The sequence below is a fragment of the Neoarius graeffei genome, chromosome 17 (genome assembly GCF_027579695.1).
Source record: "Neoarius graeffei isolate fNeoGra1 chromosome 17, fNeoGra1.pri, whole genome shotgun sequence".
NCBI lineage: Eukaryota > Metazoa > Chordata > Actinopteri > Siluriformes > Ariidae > Neoarius > Neoarius graeffei.
Window position 1 is genome coordinate 26,790,917 of NC_083585.1, and position 25,100 is coordinate 26,816,016.

A 25,100-nucleotide genomic window follows, 5' to 3' on the forward strand; every position below is an offset into this window, starting at 1 on the left:
AACGTACAATAAGCTGGTTGCATAAGTGTGCACACCCTTAAACTAATACTTTGTTGAAGCACGTTTTGATTTAATTACAGCATTCAGTCTTTTTGGGTTGGAGCCTGCCACATCTAGACTTTGGCAGTATTTGCCCACTCTTCCTTGCAAAAGCGCTCCAGATCTGTCAGATTGCGAGGGCATCTCTTGTGCACAGCCCTCTTCAGGTCACCCCACAGATTTTCAATTGGATTTAGGTCTGGGCTCTGGCTGGGCCGTTCTAAAACTTTTTTTGGCATCATTGTCGTGCTGAAAGATGAAATTCCTCATCATCTTTCTAGCAGACACCTGAAGGTTTTGGGGCAAAAGTGACTGGTATTTAGAACTGTTCATAATTCCCTCCACCTTGACTAAAGCCCCTGTTCCAGCTGAAGAAAAACAACCCCAAAACATGATGATGCCACCACCGTGCTTCACCGTGGGTATGGGGTTCTTTTGGTGATCTGCAGTGATGTTTTTGCGCCAAACATACCTTTTGGAATTGTGGCCAAAACGTTCAACTTTGGTTTCATCAGACCATAACACATTTTCCCACATGCTTTTGGGAGAGTTGATGTAATTTTTTTTTGTGCAAAATTTAGCCAGGCCTGGATGTTTTTCTTTGACCCTACCTCATAGTCCAGACATAGAGAATACGGAAAATTGTTGTCACATGTAATACACAACTAGTACTTGCCAGAAATTCCTGCAGCTCCTTCAGTGTTGCTGTCGGCCTCTCGGCAGCCTCCCTGACCAGTTTTCATCTTGTCTTTTCATCAATTTTGGAGGGACGTCCAGTTCTCGGTAACGTTACTGTTGTCCCCTATTTTCTCCACTTCTTGATGACTGTCTTCACTGTGCTCCATGGTATATCTAATGCCGTGGAAATGTTTTTGTCCCCTTCTCCTGACTGATGCCTTTCAACAATGAGATCCCTGTGACGCTTTGTAAGCTCTCTGTGAACGCTGGCTTTTGCTGGAGGATGCAACTGAGTAAATGTCTGAACTTTATTTGGGGTTAATCAGAGTCATTTTAATAGATGGCAGGTGTGAACCCAAAAAGACTGAATGCTGTAATTAAATCAAAAGGTGCTTCAACAAAGTATTAAAGGGTGTGCACACTTATGCAACCAGCTTATTGTACGTTTTTTATTTTTTATGTTCCCCCCCCAACAGATTTGTTTTTCAATTGAATTGTACAGGTTATAGGTCACATTAAAGGTGGGAAAAGTTTTGAAATTATTTATCATGGGTTTTTCTGATGTTAAAAAAAAGAATTTAACAGGGTGTGCACACTATATCCACTGTATGTATTAGGGGTGGGCAAAAATATCGATATGGCGATATATCGCGATACTTTGTCTTCCGATTCAATATCGATACTCAAAATTTGAATATCGATATTTTTTCAAATAATAAATCATGTTTCAGACGGGTCGTAAATCCAGTACGACTTCCGCACCTCCGCTCCGCAAGGTGTCGCTGTGCCCCTACCTCACTGCAAGGCACTCTTCGTCTTCTCTTTTTTTCCCGGTGGTTGCAGTGAGGAAAAAAAAACAAGCAAGCATGGCTGTTAACGTAAACCTAGAGACGCCGCCGAACTTTAAGGCAAATGTTTGGAGGCACTTTGGATTCCAAAGGAAAGGAGAAAAACAAAAAACAAAACAGTGAGCTGGACAAAGAGTACGCACTTTGCAAAACCTGTTTTGCTCCAATTAGATATTCAGGTAACAACAAACTTGCGAACTTACTTAGCACGACACCACCCCGACATATTAGCTCAGCCGGAGCCACCGAAACCCAACCCGAAGCAAACTACACTGGACAGCGCCAAAGTCCTCCCGTCTACTTCAGTGATGTGTGACTTACTGTAACTGTGAACTTAATTTTGTCATTTAAGGCTAAAGGCAAGAAGCTGCACTTTATCTTGCATTTTCAATTTTAGTGTGGGGCGGCACAGTGGTGTAGTGGTTAGCGCTGTCGCCTCACAGCAAGAAGGTCCTGGGTTCGAGCCCCGTGGCCGGCGAGGGCCTTTCTGTGCGGAGTTTGCATGTTCTCCCCGTGTCCACGTGGGTTTCCTCTGGGTGCTCCGGTTTCCCCCACAGTCCAAAGACATGCAGGTTAGGTTAACTGGTGACTCTAAATTGACCGTAGGTGTGAATGTGAGTGTGAATGGTTGTCTGTGTCTATGTGTCAGCCCTGTGATGACCTGGCGACTTGTCCAGGGTGTACCCCGCCTTTCGCCCGTAGTCAGCTGGGATAGGCTCCAGCTTGCCTGCGACCCTGTAGAACAGGATAAAGCGGCTACAGATAATGAGATGAGATGGGAATTTTAGTGTGTGAGACACTGCATTTTATTTTGAGTATTTACTCAAAGTTCAGAAGAAACATGATTCACTGAGGTTTCAGTTCAGTTTCAGTGTGTGGACGCTGACCCACACTGCACTTTGTTTCATAATTGTGCTCAGGGAGACTAAGATGCCCACTGCACTTTTCAATGTGTTCCAGACAGTGTTGTTCCTGCAAATATGTTGTAACTTGCGCTTGTATAGTTACAATAAAATGGCATGGATAATTTGAATTACGTTGTTTTGACTCAGTTTGTCCCATGAATTATCACTATCATCTGATGTACATACAACTCGGATTTTAAGATGCATAACGCAGTTTACATTTTTCAGTGAACTATGTAGAATATCGCAATATCGTATCGTGACTCAAGTATCGTGATGCGTATCGTATCGTGAGGTCCTTGGCAATACCCACCCCTAGTATGTATACTTAAAGGATGTACATTGATTACTACAGCAATATGAGCCATATATCATTCATCTACTTAAACATTTCAGAAACCATTTTGTAGGTCACTAGTTATATTAATAAGGCGGCTAATATGCTGTAGGGAGAGAACCGCATTACACATGAACACCAAAAGGATTATTTTGGTTATGAAACTTTGTACAGCATGCTTTAGAAGGTTTGCGGTTATTTAGCACAACTCTGTTCTTTAGCACAAGATCCAAGAACACAATCTTTATTGTGAATATTTACTGATCATGTTTGAAGGATTTTTTTTTTAATGAAAGTTGCCAAGATCCTGATCGAAAACAAGCGACTGTTTTTCCCCACTCCGCCATCTTGAAACTGCTATGTTTGATGTAGCCTGTAGGTTAGTCACCAATCCTCCCTCTGAAATATTTAACACAGCACGTCCTGAGTACACCGCTACAGCCAACTTCCAGGTTTGTTTTGTCTTGATTAAAGTGCTAAGCTTAAATTATATTTATTATTTACAATTTGCTAATGTAATAAAGAATGAAAAGTCAAGCAAAATTTACAAGAGTTTAAAGAAAGCTTTGTTTGTTCTTTATTTTAATTTTTTTTTTAACAAAAGAAAGGAAAACTACATACAGCTATTTATTTATTAAGCTATTTACATGTTAGATAATTACTGTGACTTCTAAACGCAAGAAAGTGAAATAATTAAACTTGAAAAAAAATCCTTGATAAATCAATTAAACTTCAGGTGCCACTAAAAGTGCACACGATTTAAGACAATATCTTTCTGGAAATGATCTCAAAAAAAAAAAAAATCTTGGACTGTAAATTCAGGTGCAAATATCCAAAGACACCCAAGAATCGGATTTTCAGTCCACGTTTCAGGGATCAACAACTGATCCTTAACATGCACAGCAGCAGAAATTCCGGTGTTCTGTAAAGTTATCCTATCTATTTGGACCGAGTTTTTGTCCTACCGATCAGCCGGGCTGATAGAAAATCGGTGAGTATTTCACGCATTTGCCGATTTTTATGTTTTGTGCGTATTGGTCTAGTCTTTGGCCGAGTCAAATAATTTGTAATGACTTGTTTTGAATAATAAAACGGTCTGTATGAGAACTTGCTAATTCTGTCACGCAGTGGGCACTGTGCAGTCAAAGTTATGACGGGGCATCGTTTCGTTTATAAATACTGTATTTTATACGTTTCTGAATTGCAAATATGCCTACATTGTAATTATTGAATATAGCTTATTTGGTTGAGTAAATCAAACAACTCCTCACATTTTGGTCTTCAATCTAACTGAACAGTAAAGGAAAACAACAGTACTACAACCTTTTCCTTAATTAAAAGTACTCCATAGACACTAGTTAAAACACGCAAAATGTATCAAGTCTTAACTAATGCCAACACCTAGCCAACAATAACTAAATAAACTGACTGTTATACATTCAATTCCAAAAACACAATCCATATTAATCTGTTGTCTACACATCACCAGTGCAGCCAGCATTCAAACAGCGAACAGAGTCAAAACAGCTGGAAGCTTGAAGTAGGATTTTCCTGACAAGCAGCACGGCTTGGCAGACGAGTCTGTTGAATTTTCCTACCCTCCTGGATTTCACACATGCGCAGTAGGCTTAGTAGGACAAATCCAAGAGGTAGGATAACTTTACAGGACATCGCTTCCAGTCCCTAAGCAATCATCATAAACCCCTTCCTATAGCAAGAGGAGTATTCCCCCCCCCCAATTATGGTGACCATAATCCAGAGTTGTGCTAAAAGACTTTTGTGCTAAATAACCAGATACCCTTTAGAAAAGTTAAAACAATGTAAAAGAGAGCATTGTTCAACCTTCATGCTGCCATTTTAAATTTGACACCTGAATCTGACTTCGGTGGCTGTTACGGTAAATCGCACATTTCCTAATTTGGTATTTTATCATGCTGAGTTTCCAAGTACACAATATAACAGCACGTGGGTTCCATTCCAACTTTTATCTCTCCCGATATTTTCCTTTCCATTACATACACAAGCTATTAAATCATGAGCAGTGTGAGTCATAAATAAATAAATGTCTTATTTAAATAATGTTGACAGATTAGCTGGAGGCTTTTATCAGTTGTGTGGTCTTGAAATTTGATGGCACAGGACAACATTCTGCATGTCTCCTTATGTCAACACTGTATATTAGATTTATTACAGTTCATCGTTGCCAAAAAGTTTCACCTGTATAATAATTCTGTTGAGGTGGAAAAAACAAGTGCTTTTTTTTTTGAATATAGGAAAGAGAGGCATGGCTGCAGTTAAAGATCAAGGTCTCTAAGAATGGGACTCTTGGATGCCAGATGGGAGAGGATCTCAACAGCAGCAGGGACAGGAACACTTCATACGGATACCCCTGCCCTACAAATGCCACCATCTCCTACTTCCCTATCAACTATGAGCATCCAAAACAACCATGTACCTGAACACAGCATTAGTCTGTGCTCTCTCGGGTACCAACTAAGAGGATTTCATGCTCCCCTGTGTAATCTGCTTATATGCTAGACTTAACAGTTGCTGCAAGCCACAATTTAAGACTGTATGGGAAGGAATAGAGCATGTTTTTATCGTGACAGTATATAGGATCATGTTGAAAGACTGCTTAAAGTTCTTTTATTTATTGACATGGAATCCATTTGCTGGAAAGCAAAACATCAGTGATTTATCTATAGCCACTAAAACACTGAATAAAAAGCAAGCAAAATCACCTTTTGATTTAACTCTAAGATGTGACACAAAACCACAAAAAAAAGAAAAAAGAAAAAAAAAATCATCTTGATGACCATCATGTGGCTGATTAGAGTTCATTTGTTCACACTTCCAGTTTTCCAAGAAAGCGGAGATTGAGAATTTTGAGCTGCTCATCCAGTTCCATTCGGACGATGCCGTCCTCTCCATCAATACTGAGCAGGACACCAGTGGCCTCTCGGTCTTCTCCCAAAATCACCTTCACCTACACAATGCAAAATTGTACTTTGACATGATTTCCATTTACACAACCTAAACGAAATTAATCAGAAGAAAAGCCGAAAGGTAACTTATGCTTCTGTACAGAATCGACCCTGCAGGTATGGCACCCATGCTCACACAGGGTGAAGAATTTATACCACCAGCATAGAAGATTCTGCACAGAAATATCAATCACAACCCATCATTATCAAAGATTATATTTATTAGCCTTTTTGGCTGGTGACTGAACGGGTTTACCATAAAAACTCAGACAAAGTCGGTCTGTAAACAAGATCAACTTGAATCTAATGTGTTGTCAGTGGAAATTTCAGGAAGAGAGAGAAAAAAAAAAGCAGCTCTATGGCTCTGAAAGACAAAATATTAAAAAGCTAGACTCCCTTTCAGATTTTTCAAGTGTAGGTCATAAAAAGAATTTTCCCTGACAATTATTTTTGTTTAGTGGACCCAAAGCTACAGAATTCGAATCACAGACTATTTTTTTTTAACAGAACATTAAATTAAATTTAGAACCATGTGGCCCTAAATTCTCTGGTATTTTTTCCTGCTTCACCATGATGCAATACAAGATACTACTTCGTGTATCACGTGGTGGGCTTTTCCCCATTCGTGCAAGGCATTGTGGGATAGGAGTCTGAAACATGAAAGACTGAAGGCGAGAAGAAAAAAAAAAAAAAAAAAAAAAAAAAAGACGTTACCATGGGTGCAAGTATAAAATTTTCAAAAACCCGAAGTCTGACAAAGTCAGATGTAAAAGGGGGGTGAGCCCCCCCTTAGGGCTTAAAAAAAAATTTAAATTACAAGTTAAAATGGTTGCCTCTCATGCAAACATTTCTAATATTAATAGTTATATGATTTGCATATTCACATCAAATGTTTAATACATTTCATCAATTCATCTGAAATAATATTTCAAGTACAAGGCTTGATATTTCAAAACCTCTAGCTACTACTAATTTAAATGTTGAAACAAGCATTTTTAATATGCTTTTGCTGTGATACCTTTTTTACAATATATACACAGCTTGAGTTAAAATAAGGGGCCACATGTCTTGATGTCCTCAGAAACTCCTGGATTTTTAGCAAATAAGATTCAGCTTTTTATAATCCATTACTGACTACAAATGAGTTTTCAACCTAACAACCACATTAGAAAAGATGATAAAGCTAACAAACTTATTTCAAGACCTACCTTACTTTTATTTAATAATTGAAAGGTAATCAAATGTCGAATCGAAACTTGAGATCAAGGTCACTTTGATTCATTAGTGCCTAATTAAGGCCAAAAGAGGATGCTGAGAACAGTCAATTAGAAAAATCTGTTGGTGCAAGGCAAAGTGAAACACAAGCAAGCAGTCACATGACCGTGTACAGACTAGGTGACTCATTTGTCTGCTCATCTGTTGCATGCATTAGAGACTAACAGCATCTTTGAAAAATCCCAGTCTGGTTTTCATAAAAAGCACAGAACAGTCTCTATGCTTTTAAGAGTAATGCAGGACACTGGCTCGGGGAAGTGTCCATTCTGGTATCATTCAATCTTAACATTTCTTTTGATACAACTGATCATGGCATGTTTAGTCAGTAGGTTGGTATTTCTGGGACTCCTCTTAATTGATTATCATATTTATCCAGTAGGAAATTATTCGTATCTGCTGGGGATAATGTGACTTCTTTCGCTGCCCTTAATGTGGAGTGCCTCAGGGATCTATTCTTGCCCCCATTTTATTCTCACGCTTCATGATTTCTCTGGGTATTTTCATTCAGCAGTTTAATGTGTCATTTCAGTTTTATCCTGATGCCATCCAGTTGTACTTTTTTGTAAACCATGACAGTTTCAGGTTTGCTAATTCACTAGATGTGTTTGTCTGTTGCATGCACTAGAGACTAACAGCATCTTTGAAAAAAAGATGCTGCCATGACTGGATCTCTCTGGGGATTTTTTTTTTTTAAACCTGAGCCCTATTTTCACATTTCTTTGGAAAGAAATGCACTCAAAGAAAAAAATTTAATTGTTTTTCCCTAGTAAAAATACTTGGACGCAAAGAAGTGGAAAAACAGGATTCAGATTTAGAGGAAGAGGGGGAAAAAAAACAAACAAAAAAAACCCAGGGCAATTCTGGAGGAAAACCTGTTTGAGTCAGCCAGAGGTTTGAGACTGGGATGAAGGTTCACGTTCCAGCAGGACAATGACAAACATACTGCTAAAGCTACACTGGAGTGGTTTAAAGGGAAACATTTAAAATGTCTTGGAATGGCCTAGTCAAAGCCCAGACCTCAATCCAATTGCGAATCCGTGGCATAACTTGAAGATTGCTGTACACCAACGCAACCCATCTAACTTGAAGGAGTTGGAGCAGTTTTGCCTTGAGGAATGGACAAAAATCCCAGTGGCTAGATGTGCTAAGCTAATCGAGACATACTCCAAGAGACTTGCAACTGTAATTGTAGCAAAAGGTGGCTCTACAAAGTATTGACTTTGAGGGGGATGAATACCTACGCACACTCCAGATTTGTTTTATCATCTTACTGTTTGCATCACGATAAAACAACAATGTGCACCTTTAAAGTGGTCGGCATGTTGTGTAAATTAAAAAGTGCTAACCCTCCAAAAATCCATTTTAATTCCAGTTTGTAATGCGACAAAACAGGACAAAACACCAAGGGGGATGAATACTTTTGCAAAGCACTGTAGGTCTGGCTAGTCTTGTAAAGACTCTGGTCATAAATAAAGATTCTTGTTTACTTACTATCAGCTGACAAGCTACATTTCTGGAATGAAATGGGTAAATGGAGCACTTCAGGTAGTCATAGTAGCACGTTATGTGCAATGTTAGCACTTGTCAAAATACTACAATACTATAGGTACTGATACTGGTGGATAGCACAGTAGTTAATATGCTATTTAGTATACTAGTATGCAAATTTGTGACACAAGCTTTCTTTACCACAAGACCAAAATATTTTTGTATTTACTGGGGGGGGGGGGGGGGGGGAATACGACTACTGCCACCTCCGAATACAGCAAGCTGCTGCCTTTCACAGAGGCACTAAACAGATGTTCAAGGCGGTCCCTCAGCCCATCAGTAAGAGAAAGCAACAGTACCTTGTTGTTTTTGGTCGGAGTCACAGGCTCTAGGTGTTCACTCGAGATGCTCACCACCTTCTCGGTGTCCTGCAGATAGACTGAGCACATGCCACCCTGTACGCAAAACACAAACCAGGTCGAGGAGATAAGTGCCTACTTTCTTGCATACACACCTTTTGTTTTTCTTTTATATTAAAATCACTCTAAATAACACAGCTCCAATTCCCACACATTATTCGACACTTGAACACGCATCTAAAAATGCTGAAAGAAAGCAGGATGGTAATTACCAGTTCATTAGCTACCTATTATGCTGCTTTTCCACTACAAACGCGGCTGAGCCGTGCGGTGCTGAGTTGGGCTGAGTCGAGCTGAGCGGGGCTGTTGGAGTTGCATTTCGACTACAACCGCGCTGAACCGTGCTGGCTGGAAGTGGGTGGACACATTGGGTGGAGTTAGCGAAAGTGGGTGGACGTCACGTGATGTCGTTAAGCAGCGCAAACACTGACATCAGTGAGCTTTTAAGCGGTAGTCTCACGACCCGGATAGTAAACAATAAACATGGAGGACATGGAGTCGTTAGTGTTGCTGGTCTTGGTGCTGTGGCTTGTTGTCACCGACAACGCCAACAGATACTGGCAAGAGCGTATAGATGAGGCGAGGCGCATAAGGCTTCATAATTCTCGTAATTCGTAATTATTATTCTTCCAGGTTTGCGGTGTTTACAGATCCCAGCGTGCTCGCGGGGCGTGTATGGGCATGTGAGGACACTCCTCCTCACCAATCAGTGCACAGGGGAGTGTCTGCTCACGCCCCCAGCCTCACTCGGCTCGCTTTGGCTCGCTTCAGCCCCACTCCAAAACCGTGCGAGTTTTAGGGGCTAAGCAGGGCTGAAGCGAGCCGAGTCGTGCTGTTTTTTGGTAGTCAAAACGCGAGCCGTGTCGGGCTGAAGTGAGCTGAAGTGAGCTGAAAAAGGGTAGTGGAAAAGGGCCATTAGTCTCAAAAATAAGAACCAGTCAGGAGAGGGTTTCCCAAAAGCCTCTTAATGCTAAGAGCATCTTAACTAGAAGAGTGAGTGTTCATTGTGCTACTCGCTCTACCATTTTAACGATCATCTTTGTGCTACGATGCTTTCGGGAAACTAGGCACTGAACAATAATCAAGCAAAATGCACTTTCAGGTTTGAGGGCAAATCTTATGTTGCCTACAGTGAATATAAAAAGTCTACACACGCCTGTTCAAATTGTGGGTTTCTGTGATGTATTAAAAAAAAAAAGAAAATCAACATAATGCATGTTAGATCTTTTTCCACCTTTAACACAGAACAGATAAAATTCAAGTGGAAAAACAAATAGAAATGTTTCTTCTTTTTTTTGGGGGGGGGGGGGAACGACAACTTAAATAACCTTGTTGCATAAGTATATACAATCTCTTATAATGGAGCATGTGACTACAGAGAATTAACTAAAATCACATTCATACTCGTGTTCGAAAGTCATTATCATACATCTGTTATCAATGATGCAATTCTGATTAACCCCAAATAAAGACGAGCTGTTTCTGGAGGACTCTGACATCTTGGTTATATCCAACTGCTGAAGCCACAAACAGTGTACAGGCATGTTCAAGATCTCACTGCTGGAAGATACCGGACAGGAGAGGTGTTGTTTAAAAAAAAGTTAACAAAAAACATTAGATGTTACCATGACACACTGAAGAAAACAGGACAGAACAGTGACAACCAATTTGGATATCCATCCAAAATAGATGAGACGAAAACTTATCGGGGAGCCTGCCTAAAACACCCCAAACCATGCGACACATTGTGTTATCGTCAGATGAAACCAACATAGAACACTGTGGGCATAATTCTAAAATATGGTTGGTACAAAAATAAAACAGCTCATCACCCAAAGAACACCATTAAGTATAGTGGTGACAGCATCATGCTGTGGGGCTGCTTCTCTTCAGTAGCTCAGGCACTCATCAAAACACGAAAATATGGGTGGCTTCAAATACAAACGTTTATTTTGGCATAAAACGGTCCCTCTGTCAGACAGCATACAAAAGTAGAATTTTCCCCTCCTCCATGATGAAACAACCCACAAATCCAAGTCAATAAAGAAAGGGCTTCAGATGATGATCATCGTCTTGGAATGACCCAGTCAGAATCCAGATCTTATCAGATTGAAAACCTGCAGAATGATTTGTGCCCCTTTTCCACCAAAGCAGTTCCAGGGCTGGTTCGGGGCCAGTGCTTAGTTTGGAACCGGGTTTTCTGTTTCCACTGACAAAGAACTGGCTCTGGGCCAGAAAAAACGGTTCCAGGCTAGCACCAACTCTCTGCTGGGCCAGAGGAAAGAACCGCTTACGTCAGCGGGGGGGTGGGGGGGTGGAATTGTTAAGACCAACAATAACAAGACCGCGAAAGATCGCCACTTTTAAGCGACGAGAAGCAGCAGCTGTACAAATGCGAAGTCATCCATTATTATTATTATTGTTGTTGCTGCTTCTTCCGTGTTGTTTTTGCTTCGATATTCGCGCCAAGGTTTATGCAAACGTAGCGACGTAACTGACGTATACAGCAAAGTAATGACGTGGCTTCCCTTAGCACCGCGAGCTATGGAAAAGCAAACTGGTTCTCAGCTGGCTCGCAAGTTGAATGAGTTGTGAACCAGCACTGGCCCCGAACCAGCCCTGGAACTGATTTGGTGGAAAAGGGGTATCAAAGGGCTGTGCACATGAAAGCCACTCAAGTGTGTGTGTGGGCGGGGGGGGGGGGGGGGGGGGGGGGGGGATCTAGTCTCTTACCTAAAAAGACCGAGGGCTGTATTACAAGCCAACAGTGCTTTAATAGTTAAGGGGTGTTCAGCTTTTGCAACCAGGTTGTTTTTAATTTATTTTCCCCTAAAAGGTTTCTATTTGTTTTTCCCACTTGAAGTGAATAACATTTATCTGATTTGCAAACCTATCAGAAGCTCAAGATGCCCGTTTGGGCTTGCACATCCAAGTCCCATTCTCAGAAAAGTCGAGATATTTTCCAAAATGCAATAAAAACAAAAATCTGTGATGTTAATTCGCACAAACCTTTGATTTAACTGACAAAAATACAAAGAAAAGATTTTCAGTAGTTTTACTGACCAACTTATTTGTATTTTGAAATTATAAATAAAGTTCAAATTTGATGTCTGCAACACACACAAAAAAAGTGGGGACAGAGGCAAAATAAGACTGAAGAGTTTATCGGATATTCAAGTGACACCATTTTGGAAGATTCCACAATAAGCAGGTTAATTGGTAACAGGTGAGGGTATCCTTACCCCTTTGTGCCAAAATTGATGAGAATTGTTAATTCAAAGAACATTTCTTAATGCAAGATTGCAGAGATTAAATCTTTCAAAATCTACAGGACATAATATTGTGAAGAGATTCAGGGAGTTCAGAGACGTCTCAGTGTGTAAAGAGCGAGGTCAGAAACCACTGTTGAATGTGTGTGACCTTCGAGCCCTCTGGTGGCACTGCCTGAGAAACTGTCATGCTAATGTGACAAACAGCCACATGGGCTTGGGAGAACTTCGGGAAACAATTGCTATTCAACAGTCCACTGCTGCATTCAGAAATGCAAACTGAAACTATTATGCAAGGAGGAAGCCATTTATCAGTTTTATGCAGAAACGCCGCCAATTTCTCTGGGCCTGAACTCATCTCAGATGGACCGAAAGACAGTGGAAACATGTTGCAGTCAGATGAGTCCACATTTCAGCTTGTTTTTGAGAAAACCAGATGTCGAGTTCTCCATACCAAAGATGAACACGACCATCCAGTTTGCTATCAGAGAAAGGTGCAAAGCCAGCACCTGTGATGATATGTTGGTGCATCAGTGCCCACAGCATGGGGGAGTTGCACGTGTGTGAAGGTTACATTGACGCAGAGGTGCATATTGGGATTTTACAGAAACATATGTTGCCATCAAGACAATGTCTCTTCCTGGGACATCCATACTTATTTGAGCAGGACAATGCCAGGCCTTGTTCTGCACAGACAACAGCGTGACTTCGTAGACACAGAGTGAGTATGCTTGACCGGCCTGCTGCTAGTCCAGATCTGTCTCCTATTGAGAATGTATGGTGCATCATGAAGAGAATCAGACAACGGCGACCACGGACTGTTGAGCAGCTGAAGTCTTGCATCAAGCAAGAACGGACAAAAATTCCACTTGTAAAACTGCAACAATCAGTATCCTCAGTTCCCATATGATTAAAAAGTGTTATTAAAAGGAAAGGTGATGCAACACAATGGTAATAATGCCTCGGTCCTAACTTTTTTTTTTTGAGTGGGTTGCAGGATAAATTATTATTCAGGATAAATTAGGGAGGTTTGTAATGGTAGTAGGTACAATGAGAGAGAAGGTGGTGTCTAATTTGAATTTATATGCCCCAAATGAATATGACCAGAATTTTTTCAAGGAAGTTCCAAATATTATTGCTGATAATGCTAAGGGCATGATATTAGTTGGGGGAGATTTTAATGCTATTCAGGATGGAGAATTAGAACACCAGCTGAGAGAGGACCTCAAACTAAAAAAAACAAAAACAACAAACAAACAAAAAAAAAAAGCACTCAATAACATCATTTCAGAATTGGGACTTGGTGACCCATGGAGATATAAAAACCCTAAAGTTAAGGACTTCAGTTTTTTCTAATGTTCATAATAGCTATTCCAGGATTGACTTTTTCTGCATCTCAAAACATGCGTACAGAGTAGTCGTCTGCAATATAGAACCAACATCAAGTGATCATGCTCCTGTCACCCTGAATATAGATTATAAGTAAAGAAAACTAATAATAACCCAGTAAATAACCCAAGTTTCTTATCCAAAGGAAATGGCTGATTCTTTGCAACATTTTATAAAAACCTGTACAAAGAACCAAAACCAAAAAAACAATAACCGAAATCTGAGGCCTTTCTTGCTAGTTTACATTTATCTACATTATCAAAAGATGATGCATTACAAATATCAGATGTTACAGGAGACTGAAATACGGGATGTCATTTAAAAAAAAAAAAAAATTACGCTCCCTAGGGAGTTACCTATGAAGCATTATGAGTTAGTATTGGTATTAACTACAATTTTTAACTATGTTTCCACAGGCGATCTACCAGTAGCATGGTCAGAGGCCATTATATCTGTAATCCACAAGGAAGGGAAAGATCTGACACTGTGTGAGGGTTATAGACCCATCAGGCTGTTATGTAACAATCCATAATTACTGACCAATATTCTGGCAAAAACTGCGAGTTGGCCCAGTGGTTAGCGTGTCCGCCTCTCGATTGGGAGATCGTGAGTTCTACTCATGGTCAGGTCGTACCAAAGACCATCATAAAAATGGTACCTACTGCCGTCTGGCAAGGCACACTGCAATACAGATGCGAGTGGGGAGTCAAACTCTCGCGGTTACCAGAGGACTAGCCCCCCACTCTAACCCTAGCTATGTAATAGGCGAGAGGCCGAGGGCTACAGAAACAGGGATCGGCACCGCCCTATGCGCCACATGGCGTGGGAAGGACTTTGATTGATTTAATTGATTCTGGCAAAAAGGCTGCAAAAATTATTATAAAACTGATGAATCCATATCAGACAAGCTTTATCCCAGGCAGACAAGGAGCTAATAATACAAGGAGAACACTAAACATAACATGCAAAGGAAAAGTACTTAAACGTCCATGCTAATCAAATTTGACGCACGAAGCATTTGATACTGTGAATTGGCAATTTTTGTGCAAAATGCTGGCTGCTATGAGATTCCACCCAAAGTTTGGGGGGGACGACATAAAATTTTCACTCTATGCGGATGACGTATATTACTGACCCAGATAGTCAATTCTGTCCCTGAGCTGATGAAAAATTTTAAAAGAATATGGCAGACTTTCAGGTTATCAAATTCTTCTTTCAGCTGCTCCCATTAGGGGTCGCCACAGTGGATCTGTTCCGCATATTTGATTTGGCATAGGCTTTACACCGGATGCCCTTCCTGATACAAGCCTCCCCAATCTACCTGGGCCTATTTTACCTAATCTGCATGTCCTTAGACTGGAGATGAAAGTGGAGCAAAGAAAAAAATCCTGAACTTTTGAAAGTCAAACTAAGATTTTGGGTGGGTGGGGGGTCGGGGGGCAATGTCCCCCGAAAAAATTAACACCACGCAAAACCCTGCATTCTAGTACATTTTAGTACTTATTTTCACTAAAACAAGTTATAACTTTTAAGCCTTTTTCTTTCATGTACATTAATGATTAACGTCAAAAATATCAAGTTTAATTCCCCTAGTTAATGAGTAATTTTCAGGAGTGCATTTAGAAAACGCGGTGATTTTCCTGCTACACAGTTCATTACTTTGAAAAATATCAGACAGTTGAAGGTAAACTCAGCAAAATCCCAAAACAGTACTGTTAAAAAGTAAAGGTCTGTTAGAGTTTCTAAAGCTTTCAGGTTTCAATGTTGGGGACGTTGAGCCTCGTTTATCATCTTTTAGTCGAGTTGTGCGTTTGCAGAAGCTAAAGTGAACTAAACATTTCCAATTCATATTTATGCGAGTTGAAGCTAATTGTTTACATTAGTTCGTATTGTCTGTAAATTTAAACACACCAATGAATACCACATTTCTCATGTAAATCAGGGGCGTAGCTAGGATTTTTCAGGTGTGTGTGTGTGTGTGTGTGTGTGTGTGTGTGTGTGTGTGTGTGTGTGTCACACACACTGACTGGCAGCCTGAGTGCATTATGTAACAAAAAATAAGTTACCATTGCTAGTTTTAGGCAGCTTAGAAACCGGCTCTTCCATTTTTGCTGTTTCTTCCACGTTTTCTTGATGTGTTCTAGAAACAGCACTAAAACTTACAGTAGCTTCGAAGCCGCAAAATGCAACTTTGATGGAAAAAATATATATAATAAATTGCTTACCTCTCTTCACGCCGAAAGAAGGAGGAAAGTTTTGCTTGTTTTGACATGGCGAATTATTAACACAAGAGGAAATACTTGTAATTCGCACCTGAAAAGACTGCAGCTACACTGGCAGCTTGACCATGCTTTCTAGTGCGATTGTGTTGTGCTTGCACAGAACGGCGTCAGTCCTGCACGCCTTAGCTTGTGCACCTGAAGGCGTGCCTTGGGCGTGTGCGCCTAACGAGCTCCAGCACGCGCGCCGTTAACAAAGAACACCTGTCTAATCAATGAACTATGTTTGGGCTATTTAAGGACTGCGCCCAGGCAAGGACGATGCGAAGTATTACGCCGCGTCTAGGAACGCGAAAAATCCGAAAAATAAATTTCTCCATTCGGGAAACCGGAGATTTAAGAGTTTTGTCAAATATCTGGATTTCCAGGTAAATCCGGAAGACTTTCATCTACAGTATATTAGACTGTGGGGGAAACCAGAACACCCGGAGGAAACCCATGGAGACACGAGCAAAACATGCAAACCCCACACAGAAAGGCCCCCGTCAACTGCGAGGTTCAAACCCAGAACCTTCTTGCTGTGAGGCGACAGTGCTAACCACTGCACATAACCTTTTTCAGGTCATCAATTTAATCAATCTAAACTGGAGGTAATGATGCTCGTGGGCCACTGGCCTGCACAATTCGCAGAAAAATTTTAATTCTGCCGGCCTAACCAAGGGTTCAGATACTTGGGGATTGTTATAATCTCTGATATATCACAGCTGTTCAAGGCTAACTACAGGAAACTGGTGGGTAAAACTGACCTTATGAGGTAGGATATCCTCCTCTTGTCCCTAATAGTACGAGCAGAAACAATTCAGATGAACATCTTACCAAGATCTTACTCTTTATGTATCAATCGTTACCTCAAGAGGTCCTCACCTCTACATTTAAAACAATTAATAAATTGATATCCAAATCCATATGGCAAAATAGTAGAGCCAGGAAAATAAAGTTCAAACAAATCTTATGCCCAAAAGAAAATGGGGGCCTGAACTTACCTAACCTGAAAAAATATATTATTGAGCTGCTCAGCGAAAGCATGGATATCCCTGGATAGTTACCATATGGGTCAGGATGGAACAGAGTGACTGCTCAGATGTGTTTTTAGATACAATCCCATTTATACACCAAGACTTCTGGAGATTCAATAAAATAAGTAACTAATGGGCCAAAACTACTTTAAAATACGGTCAAACGTCAGGAAGAAATTTAGACTCCCCATGTCTACATCTAGAGCAATGAAGACTACACATAACATTGACTTCCTTCCTTCCAAACTAGAAGCAGGGTTTAAGAAGTGGGAAGACAAAAGGTCTAATAATGTTAAGACAGTTATTTGAAGCAGGAGAACTGATGTCCTTTGAAGAGCTTCAACATAAATACAATCTCCCAGCTCATGACTTTCTCAGATACTTACAAATGGAGGCACTATTTACAGAAAAAGAATGGAATAAATGACATACTTCAGAATCTAGAGCAATTTGTACATTAATAATTAAAATGTGGGCGGCACGGTGGTGTAGTGGTTAGCGCTGTCGCCTCACAGCAAGAAGGTCCGGGTTCGAGCCCCGTGGCCGGCGAGGGCCATTCTGTGTGGAGTTTGCATGTTCTCCCCGTGGGTTTCCTCCGGGTGCTCCGGTTTCCCCCACAGTCCAAAGACATGCAGGTTAGGTTAACTGGTGACTCTAAATTGAGCGTAGGTGTGAATGTGAGTGTGAATGGTTGTCTGTGTCTATGTGTCAGCCCTGTGATGACCTGGCGACTTGTCCAGGGTGTACCCCGCCTCTCACCCGTAGTCAGCTGGGATAGGCTCCAGCTTGCCTGCGACCCTGTAGAACAGGATAAAGCGGCTAGAGATAATGAGATGAGATAATTAAAATGTACTATTTAAAAAAAAAAAAAAAAAAAAAAAAAGAAGCTTTTCCCCCCCACAGACTGTATATACAAGAAGGACTGGCAGAAAACAGCTTGGATATCAAGCCAAAGTGGGAACTGGAGAAGTTGAAACCTAATTCCAGATGAAAAACCATGTAGAAAGGGACATTAAAAAAAAAAAAAAAAAAAAAAAAAAAGGCTCATCTGGAAAGAATTTGAGTGGAAAATCAAGATGAGGTACTTTAAAACACCTTTTGTTACATCGAAATTTGGCGATGCCTCAGATCAGTGCTGGAGGGGCTGTGGAGTGGAAGGAGACCATAGACACTTTTTTTTTTTTTGGGGGGGGGGGGGGGGGGGATGACTGTCAAACTATTAAAATATAGGCAAGATATTCAAAATGAAATAAAAAAAACTGTTTAGATACAGAATTGCCATTAGAACCATCTTATTTTATACTGGGAATATTACCAGTGGACATACAAGACAACAACCGAACATTATGAAGAGTCCTTTTGTTTTTTAATTGCTAAGATGATCACAATCTCCTGGCTGAGCCTGCAGCCTCTCGCAGTAACTCAATGGAGGGAGAAGGTTCAAGAGCTCTACTATACGGAAAGTATTACTGCAAAGTTACAACTAAAAACATACAGTGGTGCTTGAAAGTTTGTGAACCCTTTAGAATTTTCTATATTTCTGCATAAATATGACCCAAAACATCATCAGATTTTCACACAAGTCCTAAAAGTAGATAAAGAGAACCCAGTTAAACAAATGAGACAAAAATATTATACTTGGTCATTTATTTATTGAGGAAAATGATCCAATATTACATATCTGTGAGTGGCAAAAGTATGTGAACCTCTAGGATTAGCAGTTCATTTGAAGGTGAAATTAGAGTCAGGTGTTTTCAATCAATGGGATGACAATCAGGTGTGAGTGGGCACCCTGTTTTATTTAAAGAACAGGGATCTATCAAAGTCTGATCTGCACAACACATGTTTGTGGAAGTGTATTATGGCACGAACAAAGGAGATTTCTGAGGACCTCAGAAAAAGCGTTGTTGATGCTCATCAGGCTGGAAAAGGTTACAAAACCATCTCTAAAGAGTTTGGACTCCACCAATCCACAGTCAGACAGATTGTGTACAAATGGAGGAAATTCAAGACCATTGTTACCCTCCCCAGGAGTGGTCGACCAACAACGATCACTCCAAGAGCAAGGCGTGTAATAGTCAGCGAGGTCACAAAGGACCCCAGGGTAACTTCTAAGCAACTGAAGGCCTCACTCACATTGGCTAATGTTAATGTTCATGAGTCCACCATCAGGAGAACACTGAACAACAATGGTGTGCATGGCAGGGTTGCAAGGAGAAAGCCACTGCTCTCCAAAAAGAACATTGCTGCTCATCTGCAGTTTGCTAAAGATCATGTGGACAAGCCAGAAGGATATTGGAAAAATGTTTTGTGGATGAATGACACCAAAAGAGAACTTTTTGGTTTAAATGAGAAGTGTTATGTTTGGAGAAAGGAACACTGCATTCTAGCATAAGAACCTTATCCCATCTGTGGAACATGGTGGTAGTATCATGGTTTGGGCCTGTTTTGCTGCATCTGGGCCAGGACGGCTTGCCAACATTGATGGAACAATGAATTCTGAATTATACCAGCGAATTCTAAAGGAAAATGTCAGGGCATCTGTCCATGAACTGAATCTCAAGAGAAGGTGGGTCATGCAGCAAGACAATGACCCTAAGCACACAAGTCGTTCTACCAAAGAATGGTTAAAGAAGGATAAAGTTAATGTTTTGGAATGGCCGAGTCAAAGTCCTGACCTAAAGCCAATCAAAATGTTGTGGAAGGACCTGAAGCGAGCAGTTCATGTGAGGAAACCCACCAACATCCCAGAGTTGAAGCTGTTCTGTACGGAGGAATGGGCTAATATTCCTCCAAGCCGGTGTGCAGGACTGATCAACAGTTACCAGAAACGTTTAGTTGTAGTTATTGCTGCACAAGGGGGTCACACCAGATACTGAAAGCAAAGGTTCACATACTTTTGCCACTCACAGATATGTAATATTGGATCATTTTCCTCAATAAATAAATGACCAAGTATAATATTTGTGTCTCATTTGTTTAACTGGGTTCTCTTTATCTACTTTTAGGACTTGTGTGAAAATCTGATGATGTTTTAGGTCATATTTATGCAGAAATATAGAAAATTCTAAAGGGTTCGCAAACTTTCAAGCACCACTGTATGTTTTTAGTTGTAACTTTGCAGTAATACTTTCCGTATAGTAGAGCTCTTGAACCTTCTCCCTCCATTGAGTTACTGCGAGAGGCTGCAGGCTCAGCCAGGAAATTGTGATCATCTTAGCAATTATGTATGTTCTTAACTAAGAGGTCTCAAAATACTGTAGATTTTCTGAACTGACGAGACTGAAATGATTTGAGAAAGATTTATGTTAACTAGATTGCATTTCCTCTGCAGAAACTGCTGGAGTGTGCTTGCTCAAATGTTGCCAGCAACAGTAAAGGGTTAAGATATGAGAATGTGTTTTTGCGCTCTGAAATCCTTGTTTTAAATGGCTTTGGTCAACAGCTCTCACTCCTTCTCCGGCTCAAAGTCTCTTTGTGGCAGGATAGCCCCAACAGCGGAGAAGATGGAGGAGGCCAAATAGTTTTCAACGAAAAGGCTTCGTTTATTTTTTTTTCTTTTTACCAATGTGCAAATATTTACAGTGACAAGCATGCATGAAAAAAATATACAAAAACAAAAAACTGTACAAAACGAAAATAAACAAGCATAAATAGCCAGGCTAAGTCTTCAGACCCTGAACTACTATCAAGAGCAACTTCAATTAAAGCCGCAAGCGGCCTCGACGGGCCCTCGCGCCAGCGGCCAAGGGGGGCGGGGGCATGCGTCCCGCGAAATACCTTCCACAGCTTCTTCGGCAAGAGACATTACTCCCACAATGGCGACAAAGCACAGAATTGGACACATGGCAACAATAGGGTCTTCCACTGTACGGTGCTCGGGGGGCGCTATAGAGGCCCTGAGGCCCACCTGGATCTGGGCTTCTGGTTCTCAGTAGCGGTGGCAGTCTAAGGAAAAGGAGCCAAATTTCGTGCGTTGTCGACCATGGCAAGCGCCCCAATAAGGGTCTTGTAAAGAGTTTGCTTGCCAAGTTTGACAAATCAGAAGCTGCAATATCATTTGTGCCATAACCAGCACCCCCAGGGGCGAAAGTGCACAAAATTTGGCGTATATGTCAGGTGAGCTATGAAGAGTTTCCCTATGAAGTTTGATGACAATTGAGTAAATAGAAGATGAGATATAGATTTTTGAAGAATAAATTTTTTGGTTTTTCCCATGTCAGTAGGTGGCGCTATGCTGTACATGAGCAATTAAGTGTTGGAAAAATAAGTGTCTACAACAGCAACGTACTATCACAAGGTAGTGGTGTGAAGGAAAAGCATTATGGAATTATTTACCAAAAACCCGTTTTGGAGCAATTGCGTCGGCCAAGAACAGCGCCCCCCATTGACGAAAATTCCCAAAATGTGGTATACATGACATGGGAGGTTGTAAGAGGGTGGCCGTGAAGTTTGACCAAATTTGAGGAAAGAGTGGATTTTTTGCCCAAAAATAGCGCCCCCAGGGGCGAAAGTGCACAAAATTTGGCGTATATGTCAGGTGAGCTATGAAGAGTTTGCGTATGAAGTTTGATGACAATTGAGTAAATAGAAGATGAGATATAGATTTTTGAAGAATAAATTTTTTGGTTTTTCCCATGTCAGTAGGTGGCGCTATGCTGTACATGAGCGATTATGAGTTCGAGAAATAAGTGTCTACAACAGCAACGTACTATCACAAGGTAGTGGTGTGAAGGAAAAGCATTATGGAAATATTTACCAAAAACCCGTTTTGGAGCAATTGCGTCGGCCAAAAACAGCGCCCCCCATGGACGAAAATTCCCAAAATGTGGTATACATGACATGGGAGGTAGTAAGAGGGTGGCCGTGAAGTTTGACCAAATTTGAGGAAAGATTGGATTTTTTGCCCAAAAATAGCGCCCCCAGTGGCGAAACATCACAGAAATTGGGTAACATGTCAGAAGCCCAATGAGTGATGTGCGTGTGAAGCATGAGCACTTTTGAGCAATTAGAAGATTTGTTATGAATTTTTAAGCATGTAAAATTATGCATTGAAAATTGATTGACGTATAACTTCTGAACGGTTGATCCTACGTGAAACGTGTTTAGCAACATTTGTCAGCCATGTCTGTAGATGATGTGGATCAATTTTGGTGACGTTCCTTTGAACGGTCTAGGAGGAGTTGCGCCGTCTTCGTGGCCATGCATTTCGCACAAAAGTGAAATTACCTCACGTCCTGTTGGGCGTGGCTAATGCATTGGCATTACATTTTTGTCCGGCATAGTGAGATACATATGCGTACCAAAGGGCATGCCACTACTACAAACTATATGGCAACCAGGCACCTTAATGCGGGTGGCCAAAATCACAACGACTTAGGGGGCGCTATAGAGGCCCTGAGCCCCGGCCAAGTTTGGGCTTTTGGTTCTGAGTAGCGGTGGCAATTCTCGGAAGTGGTGCCAAATTTCGTGCGTTTTCGCCCATGGCAAGCGCCCCGAAAATGGCCCAACAGCGGAGAAAAATAAAGAAGAAGAAGAAGAAGAAGAAGACGGAAGAATAATTAAAGCCGCAAGCGGCCTCGACGGGCCCTCGCGCCAGCGGCCAAGGGGGGCGGGGGCATGCGTCCCCGCGAAATACCTTCCACAGCTTCTTCGGCAAGAGACATTACTCCCACAATGGCGACAAAGCACAGAATCGGACACAGAGTACACGGTGCGCTGAGATGTTGTCATGGACAGAAAATTTTATGCCATGGCTTCCCAACCAAATGAATGTATTTACCTCATCAGTCACCAAGCTATAGCTACATAGGATTGTCTTCTGTTAGACATCTATTAGTCTGTATGTAACGCTACAACACTTGCTCCCGACTGCCTACCCAGTCCCCACAAGTCATGTGTGTTTAAGGCAACCAAAACAACATACTCCTGGTGCCTCATGATTGTAAACACCTCTCCTGCAACTGATACAGCGCAATGAGCGCCCCCAGAGGTGAAAGTTCACCAAATTTGGTATACATGTCAAGGGACCTATGAAGAGTTGTTGTGTCAAGTTTGATCAAGTTTGACCAATCAGAAGCCGAGATATAAAAAGTTGCCTGAAAACAGCGCCCCCAGTGGCAAAAGTTTACAAAATTTGGCGTATATGTCAGGTGTTGCCAAGAGGGTGGCCGTGAAGTTTGACCAAATTTGAGGAAAGATTGGATTGTTTGCCCAAAAATAGCGCCCCCAGTGGCGAAAGTGCACAAAATTTGGCGTATATGTCAGGTGTGCTATGAAGAGTTTGCGTATGAAGTTTGATGACAATTGAGAAAATAGAAGATGAGATATAGATTTTTGAAGAATAAATTTTTTGGTTTTTCCCATGTCAGTAGGTGGCGCTATGCTGTACATGAGCGATTATGAGTTGGAAAAATAAGTGTCTACAACAGCAACGTACTATCACAAGGTAGTGGTGTGAAGGAAAAGCATTATGGAATTATTAACCAAAAACCCGTTTTGGAGCAATTGCGTCGGCCAAAAACAGCGCCCCCCATGGACGAAAATTTCCAAAATGTGGTATACATGACATGGGAGGTAGAAAGAGGGTGGCCGTGAAGTTTGACCAAATTTGAGGAAAGAGTGGAATTTTTGCCCAAAAATAGCGCCCCCAGTGGCGAAGTATCACAGAAATTGGGAAACATGTCAGAAGCCCAATGAGTGATTTGCGTGTGAAGTATGAGCAGTTTTGAGCAATCAGAAGATTTGTTATGAATTTTTAAGCATGTAAAATTTTGCATCGAAAATTGATTGACGTATAACTTCTGAACGGTAAATCCTACGTGAAACGTATTTAGTAACTTTTGTCAGCCATGTCTGTAGATGATGTGTATCAATTTTGGTGACATTCCTATGAACGGTCTAGGAGGAGTTGCGCCGTCTTCGTGGCCATGCATTTCGCACAAAAGTGAAATTACCTCACTTCCTGTTGGGCGTGGCTAATGCATTGGCATTACATTTTTGTCCGGCTTAGTGAGATACATATGCGTACCAAATGGCATGCCACTACTACAAACTACATGGCACCCAGGCACCTTAATGCGGGAGGCCAAAATCACAACGACTTAGGGGGCGCTATAGAGGCCCTGAGCCCCGGCCAAGTTTGGGCTTCTGGTTCTGAGTAGCGGTGGCAATTCTCGGAACTGGTGCCAAATTTCGTGCGTTTTCGCCCAGGGCAAGTGCCCCGAAAATGGCCCAACAGCGGAGAAAAATAAAGAAGAAGAAGAAGACGGAAGAAGAAGAAGACGGAAGAATAATAATAGTGAACTCTTACAAGAACAATAGGGCCTTCGCCCATAGGGCTCGGGCCCTAATAATAGTGAACTCTTACAAGAACAATAGGGCCTTCGCCCATAGGGCTCGGGCCCTAATTAACAAGACACGTTCACTTCACCGCCAACCCTCACCTACTGAGGCTCTTGGGCCTAATATAGAGCATTGCTAACTGTAGCCCCACCCACTGGATAGCCCCACTGTCAAAAATAATCAATTAACTAAACAATTATTACCAAATAATAAATCAAATTAGAAAACGTAACAAAAATGCATACAATAACTGACATGCACAAAAATACCTTATTGAACCCTCCAAATGGCTTAAGTCATTACCCGTAAAACACCCCCATCACAATGGGCTGCCCCACAAAGAACCCGGGAAACCCCTCTATTTCCCCCCCAGTGGAACAGTCCATCTGTTTCCCCAAATGACACACGGAATAACGTTTTGAATGCCTGGTGACTGAATTGCTACTGGAGTTGTAATAAAAGTTAACCAATAAATGAAGTTAACAGCCAGTGTGAATTATCATCTAGTTATTAGGGCCCGAGCCCTATAGGGCGAAGGCCCTATTGTTCTTGTAAGAGTTCACTATTATTATTATTCTTTATTTTTCTCCGCTGTTGGGCCATTTTCGGGGCGCTTGCCATGGGCGAAAACGCGCGAAATTTGGCGCCACTTCCGAGAATTGCCACCGCTACTCAGAACCAAAAGCCCACACTTGGCCGGGGCTCAGGGCCTCTATAGCGCCCCCTAAGTCGTTGTGATTTTGGCATCCCGCATTAAGGTGCCTGGTTGCCATATAGTTTGTAGTAGTGGCATGCCATTTGGTATGCATTTGTATCTCACTAAGCCGGAC

At 41.4% G+C, this 25,100-nt stretch overlaps 2 protein-coding genes across 4 annotated transcripts in view; one reads left to right on the top strand and one right to left on the bottom strand.

Moving 5' to 3' along the window:
• Positions 1–5,547, top strand: part of rnaset2l (ribonuclease T2, like) — a 31,838-nt gene extending 26,291 nt beyond the window's left edge. Inside the window, exon 10 of the mRNA XM_060943918.1 lies at positions 5,081–5,547. Within this exon, the coding sequence (XP_060799901.1) occupies positions 5,081–5,266 (186 nt within the window). The 3' untranslated portion in view covers positions 5,267–5,547. The remainder of the gene's footprint in view (positions 1–5,080) is intronic.
• Positions 5,431–25,100, bottom strand: part of supt5h (SPT5 homolog, DSIF elongation factor subunit) — a 73,113-nt gene continuing 53,443 nt past the window's right edge. For all 3 annotated transcript variants that reach the window (XM_060943915.1, XM_060943916.1, XM_060943917.1), the window contains 2 exons: positions 8,914–9,009; positions 5,431–5,793 (listed from right to left, as the gene is read on the bottom strand). In XM_060943915.1, the coding sequence (XP_060799898.1) occupies positions 5,653–5,793; positions 8,914–9,009 (237 nt within the window). In that variant the 3' untranslated portion in view covers positions 5,431–5,652. The remainder of the gene's footprint in view (positions 5,794–8,913; positions 9,010–25,100) is intronic.